The sequence below is a fragment of the Tupaia chinensis genome, unplaced genomic scaffold (genome assembly GCF_000334495.1).
Source record: "Tupaia chinensis unplaced genomic scaffold, TupChi_1.0 Scaffold000146_1, whole genome shotgun sequence".
Taxonomy (NCBI): Eukaryota; Metazoa; Chordata; class Mammalia; order Scandentia; family Tupaiidae; genus Tupaia; species Tupaia belangeri.
Genome location: NW_006159616.1, coordinates 3,683,397 through 3,695,285, shown reverse-complemented (window position 1 = coordinate 3,695,285; position 11,889 = coordinate 3,683,397). Strand labels below are relative to the sequence as shown.

The 11,889-nt window shown below is 47.9% G+C and overlaps 1 protein-coding gene across 1 annotated transcript in view; it reads left to right on the top strand.

The window, feature by feature from the left end:
- Positions 1 to 11,889, top strand: part of VWA5B1 (von Willebrand factor A domain containing 5B1) — a gene marked incomplete at its 5' end in the record, with an annotated part of 48,970 nt that overhangs the window by 15,369 nt on the left and 21,712 nt on the right. Inside the window, 5 exons of the mRNA XM_027770666.1 lie at positions 433 to 609; positions 4,633 to 4,743; positions 7,491 to 7,693; positions 8,132 to 8,246; positions 9,927 to 10,112. Coding sequence (XP_027626467.1) covers positions 433 to 609; positions 4,633 to 4,743; positions 7,491 to 7,693; positions 8,132 to 8,246; positions 9,927 to 10,112 — 792 coding nt within the window. The remainder of the gene's footprint in view (positions 1 to 432; positions 610 to 4,632; positions 4,744 to 7,490; positions 7,694 to 8,131; positions 8,247 to 9,926; positions 10,113 to 11,889) is intronic.

The following is an 11,889-nucleotide window of genomic DNA, read 5'->3' as shown; positions in this document are numbered from 1 at the left end:
TCCACGGAGAGAATCCGAACATCAGAGAATCCGGGTTCATGGCCAAGACCAGCCAGAGAGCTTACCAGAGAGGCTTCCCATTTGTGTGTGCTAACTCAGATCATCTTTAAAACCTGTCTGAGAGGTGGAAGCTGTTTTTCCTGCTTTTCAAATGTGGAACTAGGGCCCCAGGAGAGATTTGCCCAAGGTCACACAGTTGGGACTGTGACAGAGCTGGGATTCAAACCTAGGTCTTTCTGCCTGCAAAGTTCCCGCTTGCTGTTGCCACCTGTGAAAGTCTAGCAAACAAGCACAGGCAGCCTGGCAGTCTCCCACGCAGGGTATAAGTGGGATCCTGGCCCCTCCTGGGGAGCTACAGGGCACCAGCATGGGCCCCCAGGAGGACCTCTGGATGCCTGAGTGCACAAGTCAGACAGTTTTGTTCTCCTCCAGACAGAAATCATCCGGAAACGTCTCCACAAAGACATTCTCCACCATTCCGTCATCATGCTCAACTTCTGCCCTGACCTCCAGTCGGTCCAGCCGAACCTGAGAAAGACCCATGGGGAGTTCATCTTCCTCATCGACAGGAGCAGCAGTATGAATGGAGCCAATATGGATCGAGTCAAGGTACCTGCTAGGAGCATCCCTCCCCCAGGGGCCATGGCTCCACGGCGAATCAGCTGTGCTCCCCGAACCTGCCTTCCTCAGCCCTTCCTGTTCAAAGAAATGACATTGTCAGGCTAAAGAGACACCCCAGCCCAAGTCACTGTTCACTCTCACGGTAAAGCCCTGAAGCGACGAGAGCAGAGGCAGAATGGTTTCTATTTACAAGTGATGAAGGGATCAACAGCTATCCTTGGTATTCTGCAAACTTTTGCTATATGCCAGTTGTGGCTAAAACACCTCACTAGGTACTGAGTGAAGAAGAGAGGAAGGCCACTAATATTTGCTGAGGGCCTACTATGTGTCAGACCCTGCACTAGCCACTGAATCCACAGCTTGGCATTTAACCCAGACAATGGAGTGGTTCTATTCTTATCATTTTCTATGTGAGAAAACAGATCCTGAGAGTTTTAGTCACCTTCCCATGGTCACATTTGCAAGTGTGGTCTAAGATTAAAGCCATGCTGCCCCACTGTGCCCAACATCTGACATCAGAAATTTATTGGACATGACCCTTGCCCACCAAGAATATGTAGGATCTAGCAGAAAAATGTGGGTTCCTCTTTCTTTTAAGTGCCTAGTATGTGCAAGGCCCTGCCTTCGCCACCTGGAGGGACATCAGGATATAATCATAGTTGCTGCCCTCGAGATTACAGTGAAGTGGGGAAACAGACATGCTAGCCAATCAGAATGTCTGAGAACTTGGTCTCTCTGCTAAGGAGAGCTCCACGAGAGCATAGAAGAAAGAGTGACAGACCCCTTGTCCTGGCCAACCAAAAGAGTTTTATCCCCCTCAGAGAATCATTTGTCCTGATTACGGAAGTTCCCAATGCTTCCATGTATTTTAGTTGTGCAGATGTCTTCCTCCCCGTCTGGAGTTAAGGATGCATTAAGGGAAAGGGCCAGATAGTTCTCATTTTTCTTTCCCCATGGTGCCTAGCTCTGTGTTTATGGGTAAAAAGCCCTCAGTCTGCTTACCGAAGTGGAAATAGGATGTTAGTTCTGGAGAACAAGGGATAAGGTGACAAAGAGGGAGCAGAGCTCTGCTGTCACCTGAAGTTTCATCCTTTCCCTAGTTTGTCCCTGGAGCAAGCTCTTGTTTCCAGGGCAACAGGCTCACTGAGGAGAGGAGGGTAGGTAGAGTGTGAGATGCCAGCTATCTCCTCGGGCTTGCTACAACTCAGTTTGGTTTTAAAGTATGACAGAGGAGTTATGAGATCCAGGTTCCTGTCTGAGGCCTGTTGGCACTGGGATTGAGGGCTGGTGGGTACCTTCTGCCCACTCCTACCCACCATCAAAGGCAAAAATTAGAGCGAGGCGCTGTCCGTGGTGCTGGAGTGTTGAAACTCACTCCAGGCCTCTATGGTCAGTTGTATTCCATTTCACAAGCCATACCAATTCATAAGGCATCTCCTCAGTTACCCTGGAGCATCATGGACCTTTCAAGAGCATTTAACTCATTCTCCCTCCATTTTCCAGATAAAGAAACTGAGTGCCCACGAGGCTAAGTGCTTTTCCAAACCTCACAGAGCTAGTGAGGGAGCTTGAGCCAATACATCTTGATTCAGTGTTTGTTTTCCTTCCTGGCTTAAGAGGAATTATATATACTCTTCCACTAAAAAAAATTTTTTTTTGTCTGATGATGTCTTTTTTGCTGCACAGCATCGTGGAAAGAGCTGTCTGGGTTCTGGGATCGATTCTGTCACTGACTTGCTACATGGCTTTGGACAAGTTGATCTTTGACTTTGGGCTTTAGTTGTCCTTTCTGTAAGATGAGAAAGAAGGATTAATTTGGGGACAGACGATGTCACATGTCCTTTTGCTCCCCTCTCCCAAGCCCAGGCACACATCAATAATTGATCATGACTTTTTCTTCCTGCTGGGCCTGAACTCATTTTCTATATCTATCTCAGCCCAATGTTCCAGGAAATTACTACCAATTAAATGAAGTTTGCTTATGAGTGAATATCCACTTCCTAAACTAACTGTCTTTCCACCTCTGAATGCCAGAATCCTCTGACAGTAACTTTCTCTGGCTTTCCTTTTGCCCTCTTTCTCCTTGGAGTCTCTCTTGCCTTTCTCCAGTTCACACTGAGCTCAAGGTCATCCCTTCACCAATTGCATTGGTGCAATACATTCTGCTCAACATGACCCTTTTAGAAAAGGGCACAGAAATTACTCAGGCCACATGCCCCTTCCCCCACTGACAATGAGGCCTCTGAGAGGTTGTCTGGATCATTGATTGTAGCCCTTTGGATAGAAGTTTTAGGAAGAAAAAAAAAAAAACTAGACTGAAGGAGGAGGGAGAGAATGGAAATCCAAATAGCCCATGCTAAAGGGTAAAGTTCAGCCAATTTAATTTCCTGCAGCTGGTCTCATTCTTTAGCTGCCGCTTTCTGCCAAAACCATGGCTTTAAAAATTCTAATAGGTGCTAGCAGAGATAATCTGTATGGATCAGCAGAGTCTCCTGCTAGCAGGAATATACATTAGTGGTTAATGAAAAAATAAGCAGATATTGACTTCTTTTGTAGAGAGACAGCAAATGTACTGACACAAGCAATGAAGAGAGACACAGCAATGAGAGGGAACATTCATGTTTGCAGAGGGGGATGGGAACAGCGGATGATTATGCGGACCCTGGAAGGCCGTATGGTGTGAAAGTTGCCAGAACCCACTTGCAGCTGTTTCCTTCTAGATTCTGGGGTATAAACAGGTTGCTTCCCTGAAACCATGCTGAGATCTCTGGGGTGACATATATAAACTGTATGAGAATCATGGGGAGACCTTCATCCTGAGTTCTGTGCCAAGACAGAGCCAACATGAATCAAGATCTCAGAGCTATGTTTTGAAAGCTTTAATCATGTTCCTGGGTTTTTTGATTTGGCCCAATTTCTTAACCCTCCTGAGCCTCAGTTTCCTTGTCAGTCAAATAGAGTATTAATATTAATATGCAGCTCATTGTGTTGGCAATAATAACCATTTCACAAATGCTCACATGTGCTGGCTGAGGCATAGAGGGGTGACATAATTAGCCCAAGGTCATCTTAGAAGTGGTAAATGGGGTATTTCAACCCAGATGTGTTTAATGTCAAAGTATAATGCATGTTCTAGAGAGCAAATGAGATCATTACTACTAAGTGCTTAACACATTTGGCACATAGAGATCGCTTGGTATGTATCACTGTAGTGCATTGCTATTATCGTAATCATTGTTAATATCATAATCATAATTTTTGTTCCTGCTATCCCCACCTCCTCCCTCTGTCTTTCTCAATACCTTCATCAAGGCCTCCTGGTGGTACACAGTTACCTATGTTAAGACTCTTCGATGTTCACAGACTTTCCTAGACCCACTATTTACTGTCTTGATGCTCACCAAGTCACTTCGCCTTTCTGTGCCTCGATCTTCTCTCCTATAAAGTGGGGGGAAACAGCGTGCCTGCCTCAGAGGGCTATGGTGAAGATCAGTGAGGTCATGTGTGTCAGAACATCCTATGCACTCAACAAACAGGAGCTAAAGAGATGGTGTCTAGGGATGTGTCCCCTCATTGATGACAGTTAGGTTGGGTCTGCTGCAGAGAGCCCTGGATGAGAGCCAGACGCTGTTCTGCGAAGTGTGGGCCAGACCAGGCCACTTTCCTCATTTAGACATCAATTTTGCTTTGGCAGAAGGGAGTGGGTGCTTCCTGCAATCCCTACCTCTCAGGGTCAGCAAGAGGTAAAATGGAACTGGCAAGCCATAATGGGAAGGCTGTGAGAAGCCAGACCTGCTGCTCGGATGAAAGGTTTTATGATGATGGCTTTGGTGCAGCCTCTGATCAGTGTCAGCATGTTACTTGGTATGAGGCAGAGGAGGTGTTGGGTGCAGGCAGGGATTCAAGGCCTATTTGGAGACAGATCCTGTGCTGGGAATGAATTTCTGGTATGTGGTGGCAGAGTAACAAATCCCTGCCTGAATCTTGAAACATTCCTTTCTCGCATGCCAGGACGCCATGCTAGTGGCTCTGAAGAGCCTCATGCCAACCTGTCTCTTCAATGTCATTGGCTTTGGATCCACATTTAAGACACTCTTCCCTTCAAGCCAGACCTACAGTGAGGTAAGGAGAAGGCAAGACTGGGACCAGGAGGGTGGTGGGAGGCAGAGGAAAGGAGAGAAAGGGAAAGGAGAGGTAACCCTGGGGCCAGATCACACCCAGGGGAGAGAACCCAAGTGAAGTTGTCTCTGTTGAGGAAGTTTCCTAACATCTCAATCTTCTGAGATCCTTCTTCTCTCAAAGAAAACACTGCATTGGGCAAAGTATGTGTGAACACCAAGATGTGGTGGAAAGAGCAGGTGCAGAAGAGGATGTAGCCCAGGCCTGCCCTTGCTGGAGCCTTGCCCCATGAGGCTGACAGACTCACACAAAGTCGAGCCCGAGAAGGGGTATGGGAGTGAATGATGAGGGGTAGGGGAGTGAACAGGTGGCTCAGTGGGCATGGAAGAGAGCTAAGAATGGAACTCATGGCACAGTCACAGTATCCCAAGCTGGTATACACTGCTACTCAACAAGTTGAGGCCACAGGTGAGACACAGGTTCAGTTCCTGGCCCACACTAACAGGCAGGCCTGGTGGTATGCACCTGTAGTTCCAGCTACTTGGGAGGTTGAAGCAGGAAGACCATCACATAGTAATACCCTGTCTAACAAAGAGAGAGAGAGAATCAAACTTGCAGGGTCAAACTATAATTTGGAATAAGAGGGCTGTGGCCATAGCAGCATATTCAGAATTGGAGCATCCCACCCAGATTTAAGAAAAGAAGAAGAGGGGCCAGCAGGAGGCATGGTGGGTAAGACACTGGACTGCCACATGGTTGACTGCAGTTCAAGTCCTGAACCTGGCCTGGATCTCACACCAGGTACGTGTGTGTCTGCCCAAAATCCCAGGAAGAGAAGGGATTGCAGTGTGGCCATCCCCCCCTGGGGGAGGTGATTTCTCACTTTCCCTCTCACTATCTTTCTCTGTCTCTCTGGCAAGTGCATGTGCCCTATTGCAGAAACCTAAAAAAAAAAAAAAAAAAAAGAAAAGAAAAAAGAAAGAAAAAAGAAAAAGGAAAGAGGGAAGAAGAGAGAAAGGGAGGGAAGCCCTATGGGGCACTTTTCAACTAAAAATAATTTTGAAGTTTTTTTAAATATAAGAATAATATATGTTGACTGTCATACAATTTTTTAAAGAATTCTTTAATTTTATTAGTTTTTTAATTTGCTATAGGCACATGTGCTCACCAGAGGAAGAGAGAGAGAGAGAAAGTGAGAAAGCAAAGCAAGCCCCCAGGTCAGCCATATGGGAGTCCAGTGCCTTAACCACCATGCCGCCTGCTGGTTCCCAAAACTCAATTTTTAAATCTAGGTAATCAAAAAGAAAATGGTAAAAATCTCTCATGATTGGGCTGGCCCCATAGCACAGCAGTTAAGTGCTGTGCACAGAAAGTCAAATCTCACATGGCCAACCATGGTTTGAATCTTGGATCAGCAACTTGATAAACATGCTGGGCATGTATGTGTGCATGCCCCAAATCAGAAGGGGAAAAAAAATCCCATGATTACATCAATTAGAAAAATAAAAAAGAAAAGAAAAGAACACTAATAAAATCTTGGTGTAAATTCCTCCAGACCTTGCTGTGTGCATTTACACACATTTTCAATGACGGTAGGGTTAGCACTCTGCACTGTTCTGTAACCTATTTTTCTAGCCCAACAGTTGGTGAATGTTGCCCATGGCAGTGGGTAACAACCTGTACCATGGTTTCCAGGGCTGCCTCATATTTCACTGTACAGGTAGATTGGGACTTACTTAACAAAGTCCCCATAGCTGGGCATTTCAGTTGTTTCCATCTTTCTCCATTTAGTTATCTTTGCATCATAGATTTTTTTTGGCACCCCTAATTATTCCTTTGAGATTAATCCCTAATCTTGCTGGCTTAGAAGCTACAGATACCTTGTAATGCTTTGGGTCTATGCCATTGTAAGACTTCGGGTCTATGCCATTGTAAGACTTTGGTATATGCCATTGTAAGACTTTGGTATATGCCATTGTAAGACTTTGGTATATGCCATTGTAAGACTTTGGTATATGCCATCGTAATACTTTGGTATATGCCATTGTAAGATTTTGGTATATGCCATCGTAATACTTGGGATATATGCCGTTGTAAGACTTTGGGTATGTGCCATTGCTTGCAAGTTCCCAAGCGTGGGAATTGGAAAGCAGCTCCCTGAGCCTGGAGCAGGAAGACACTGTGTCCAGCAGAAACAAACTCTTGCTGCAGTGACATCCATCTGGTGCCAGTAATCCATGGCCAGCTGGGCTCCACAGTGTTGGACTTGGAGGGAGAAAATCCAAAGCCCAAATGGAGAAATTATTTGCTCCATAAATCATAGAGAGTTGGGGGCAGAGTGAGGCTCGAGATGCAGATTATTAGTTCAAGGTTCTTTCCACCACATCACCGGCCTCCCTCAGCAGAAAAGGAAACCTCCTTTGTGTTGAAGAACCAGGAACTTAACGTGCTACCTTTCCAGAGGTGTTGATATTTTTAGAGAGGAGCACAGAAAGGACAACATTAAGTTGCTATACCACAAAGGGTAGCACTTCAGACAAGGGGGTGGGGGGGCACTTACTAGGCAGGATTACACCAGGAAGCAGACACTGTTCCGCCTGGGAGTGGGGCAGGGGTGAAATCGGGAGTGTGTGCCAACTCCAGTGAGGCTGACAGTACCTAGGAAAACAAAGAGCTCATCTCTGGGTGACCTGGAGTCTGTGCTATATGATGACTCTGGGACTGTCTGCCCCCGCGGCCCCTCCCTGCAGGAGAGCTTGGCCATGGCCTGTGATCACATCCAGGGAATGCAGGCTGACATGGGAGGCACCAACATCCTTGCCCCTCTCAAGTGGATCATCCGGCAGCCAGTGCACCAAGGCCACCCACGGCTCCTCTTCCTCATCACAGATGGCACCGTCAGCAACACCGGGAAGGTGCTGGAGCTGGTGCGGAACCATGCCTTCTCCACCAGGTCAGCCCAGGCTGCGCTTCTGGGGCTTGGTTACCTGGGCGGCTGGGCTGGGTTACCAGAACCACACCGAGTCCACAGTGCTCAAGGGTGAGGTCAGGACCCACAGTTTCCATCGTGCTTTGCTTCTAGGATGATGTAGGCTCATTTCAAAGTTTGCCTTTCCCCCTCAAAAATTCAGAAGGATGATTGCTCACACCCTGTATACAACTCCCAAAGGACTGCCTAGGAAGAGGCTGATTTGACTCCATGCTGGGTGCTGGGTGGGAGTTCATAGGCTGTCCACATGTGGAGGTGAGTGCCCACTGATGGCCCTTCTTCCTTCTCCCTGAAGAAGGGCCAACTCCGAGATAGCTCTGCCCGATCAGCTCTGTCCCTTCCCCCATCAGGGGGCAAAGAGGCAGAGGATGGAATAGCAGCCTCTCTGGCCCCCCGCTCCAGGTGCTATAGCTTTGGAATTGGACCCAACGTCTGCCACAGACTGGTGAAGGGGCTGGCATCTGTGTCCAAAGGCAGTGCTGAGTTCCTGGTGGAGGGGGAGCGGCTACAACCCAAGGTAGGTGGGGAGACGCTCAGTCCCTTCTGGTGCTGGAACCGCAGAGGCCCAGCGCACTCTCACAGCAATCTGGCTGTGCAGCTAGGATTCAGCTCTCTGCTAAGCTACACTGTAACTCAGTACAAACCAGAGGTGGAGGACACAGAGCAGGTCGACACTAGGTCGCCTGGTCTCCAGCCCCTGGACCACATGCTCCATTCACTGTGGCCAGAAAAGAGGCTCCCTAAAGGAGCCACCACTATTATGGATTTGGAGTTGCATCTGGGGCCATTCCTGATGATGACAAATGGTGGCTCAGAAGAATCTAAAGAGCCCGAAAATAAAGGAGATGTCATAGTCTTCCCTCTATTTCCCACACATTTTGCACAAAGCAATCCAACCGTTAGAAGATTCCTTTGTCAGTGCAGGCTCTCCAGGAAGCAGAGACAGCACCTGGGCTCAGAGTGAAGATGTTTATTGGTTGGTGGCAATGAAGCCGACCCAGTGCCTGTGAATGGGAGTGGAAGAAGCTGGGTCGGGCAGGGAGAGACTCAGCCCGCAATGCTCTGGCAAGGTCTCAGTCAGTCTGGAGCTTGTGTGCAGACTGCCCATCAGAGAGTCTGTGCTGGCCTGAACCAGCCAGGAACTAGTATTCCTGCTATGCTCAGTCGTTAGCTGGGGACTTTCTCGGAGAGGTATGGTCTTGCTTGGAAGCTAGGGCACTGATTCTGGAGGCTGTCACCTAACTACTTCAGTCCTTGCAGCCAAAGGGCATGGCATCTCTAAGGGAATTGAAGTGTGCACCTTTCTGAGGATGAGCAGTTAGCGTAATGGCTATGTCGCTAGAATCCCATGTAGTCGACCACGGTTCGAGTCCCGGACCCTGTGGCTTAAAACTCATGCCAGGCATGTGTGCGTGCATGCCCAAGATTCCAAGAGGAGGATGGAGGAGAAGGGATTGCGGTGTGGCCATCCTCCCTGGGAGGGTGATTTCTCGCTTTCTGTCTCTGGCTGGCTGGCTAGCGCACACGCCCTATGGCAAAAACATCTCCAAAAAAATAAAAAAGAGTGCATCTTTCTGACCACCTCTCCCAAAATCATCTCCCCCAGGTTTGCAGTATATCTGAGGAGCTCAGTCTAGATGATGCTAAGCAGAGCTCTCATTTACTGGACACCTACGATGTGGCAGTGCAAATACTGAATTTGAAGTACAAATAATACTCCTATGAAGAGGAATAAGAGTCCCAGAGAGGTGATTAACCTTCCTGAGGTCACTGTCTGGTCCATGCTTTGACCCAGACCTCTGAGTGCCCTGGCACTAGGTGTAGCCCTACTACGAGCCTCGGATTTTCTCACTGGCAAATGTGAAGCTCAGAGAGGATGACAGCAAAGATCTGTTTGATATCTGACATTCTAGGATTCTAAGAAGCTCAGGGATGTGTTCACAGCTGGGCAAGCTACCCAAAGACCTGTTGCCCTTTCCCTGCCTTCACTGCCTCAAGCTCGTACCCACAGCTAGTATCCCTGCCGAGCTCAGTCGTTAGCTGAAGGCTTTCTCGGAGAGGTATGGTCTTGCTTGGAAGCTAGGGCACTGATTCTGGAGGCTGGACCTAGGGCTCTGCATTCTAAACAAGTTCCCCACATTATTGTGCACACCCCTGCCCACACATCCCCCAATCTGTGTTCCACCCTGCGCAACAGATGGTCAAGTCTTTGAAGAAGGCCATGGCCCCGGTCCTGAGTGACGTGACCGTGGAGTGGATCTTCCCAGAAACCACTGAAGTCCTGATCTCACCCGTCAACACCAGCTCCCTGTTCCCCGGAGAACGGTTGGTGGGCTATGGCATTGTATGCGATGCCTCCTTGTACATCTCCAACCCCAGATCCGTAAGTATCTGAGAAGCCCAGGGGTCAATAGGGGGTCTTGAACCCTCACCCATAAAACTGTCCTTAGCTGGAAAGACTGTGGCAGCGAGAAACTACTAGGAACTGGTTTGCAGTTGTGGCATAGTTGCCAGGGAAGGGCACTTGATCATGGTGACGCTGCTTCAACTTTGTCGTGTGGCATTCAAGATTCCCTGCAGCAGAATGACGTGGGGAACTTGTTTAGAATGCAGAGCCCTAGGTCCAGCCCAGGTCCCCTGAATGAAAGTCCCCAGGGGTAAGGCCCAGGAGTCTGCATTTTACATAATCCCCTCTAAATAAGGTGACATTTCACACATTTCGAGAACAACTGCACCCAGAGGTCTTTCCCAGACACTCTCATCAGCTCTTATCTCCCTAGATGAGTTTATGTTTTACTTATTTACATGGATTATTCCTTTGTGCATGGCAGCAGAAGTGGTAGGAAAGCAAAGAGCTTCTCAAGGAAGTTGAGCTTTATGCTAAAATGGGAAAGATTGCCTGAGAAGGTGTTTTCTCACCTCTCTTCCCTCTTTAGTGAGTCTTTCCACTCCCTTTGAAGAATTTCTCATCTCATTTTGTTTTTAAGGAGTCCCAAATTCAATGCCTCAAGGGATCAGGTAGGTCTAAAATGAAACGGACTTGATGTAAATACAAAAGGGACAATGCCATGATGGGTAACCGTTACCACTGAGCTCGCAGAGGGCATCGAGGATAGTGAGAACGATGGCAAACCAGATAGCAACTACAGTGAGGACTACAGCAACCAGGTAGCCCTGCGGGAGTCAGGAAGCCCCTCCCAGCTGTAGGAAACTGTTGTCATGCAGGAATGGGGGCAGGAGGCGAAACGTGTTTCCAATTTTTCCAGAGAAATTGAAATTGTGTGTGAAATTTCCAGATTTTTTTTTTAATATTGTGGCATTTCCTAAGAACTCGGAATCAGGGTCATGAGTAATGTGCTGTGGAGAAGGGGGGGGGCGGGGGGGGGACAACCGTGGGGAGAAAATGCCAAGCAAAATGTTGGCCACATCTGCACAGTCCACGCCCTCCTGGGAGATCTGGAAGGCACCAGATCAACAGACCCGACCACGAGAAGGGACCTAAGAGTCATCAAACCACTCTCCTTTTCTTATCCATTTTGACCATCCAAGTGTTCTGCTCCTGGCTGAGAGGTTGGGTCAAGGACACCCTTGTGCGCTGGTGTGAACGTGACTTGCCGTGGCCCTCGAGGACAGCACTCTGGAAACAATGAATGAAATTAGAAATACATAAACCTCCAACCCAGATAACCCACTCCTAGGAATCTAGCCCACAGGAATAAAATCGATACGATAAATTTATGTTGAAGGATTTGTTCTATCTTTTTATTATTATTTTTTATCTACATAGCATGTGCACTCACAAGAGAAATACAGAGAGAGAGAAAACTCCCAGGAGCGTGGGCATGCCACAATCCCTTCTCCCCTTCTCCTCCATTCTCCTCTCGGGATTCTAGGCAGCATGCACATGCGCCCAGTGTACCTCCCAAGCCACCGGGTCTGGGACTCGAACCATGTATTCAGCCATGTGAGATCCAGCTGCCCCAACCACCACACCACTGGCTGGCCCTATTGTAGTATTTTTTTTATGGTGGCAAAAATAGATAGCCACACAGTGAGTGCTTAACAGTAAGGAATATTGTTCAGTTGTGTGTTAGAATTTTGACATGCAATGTATGTGTGTGTCTGAAATGGAGAAAACAATGGTTCTTTTTTTTTTTTTT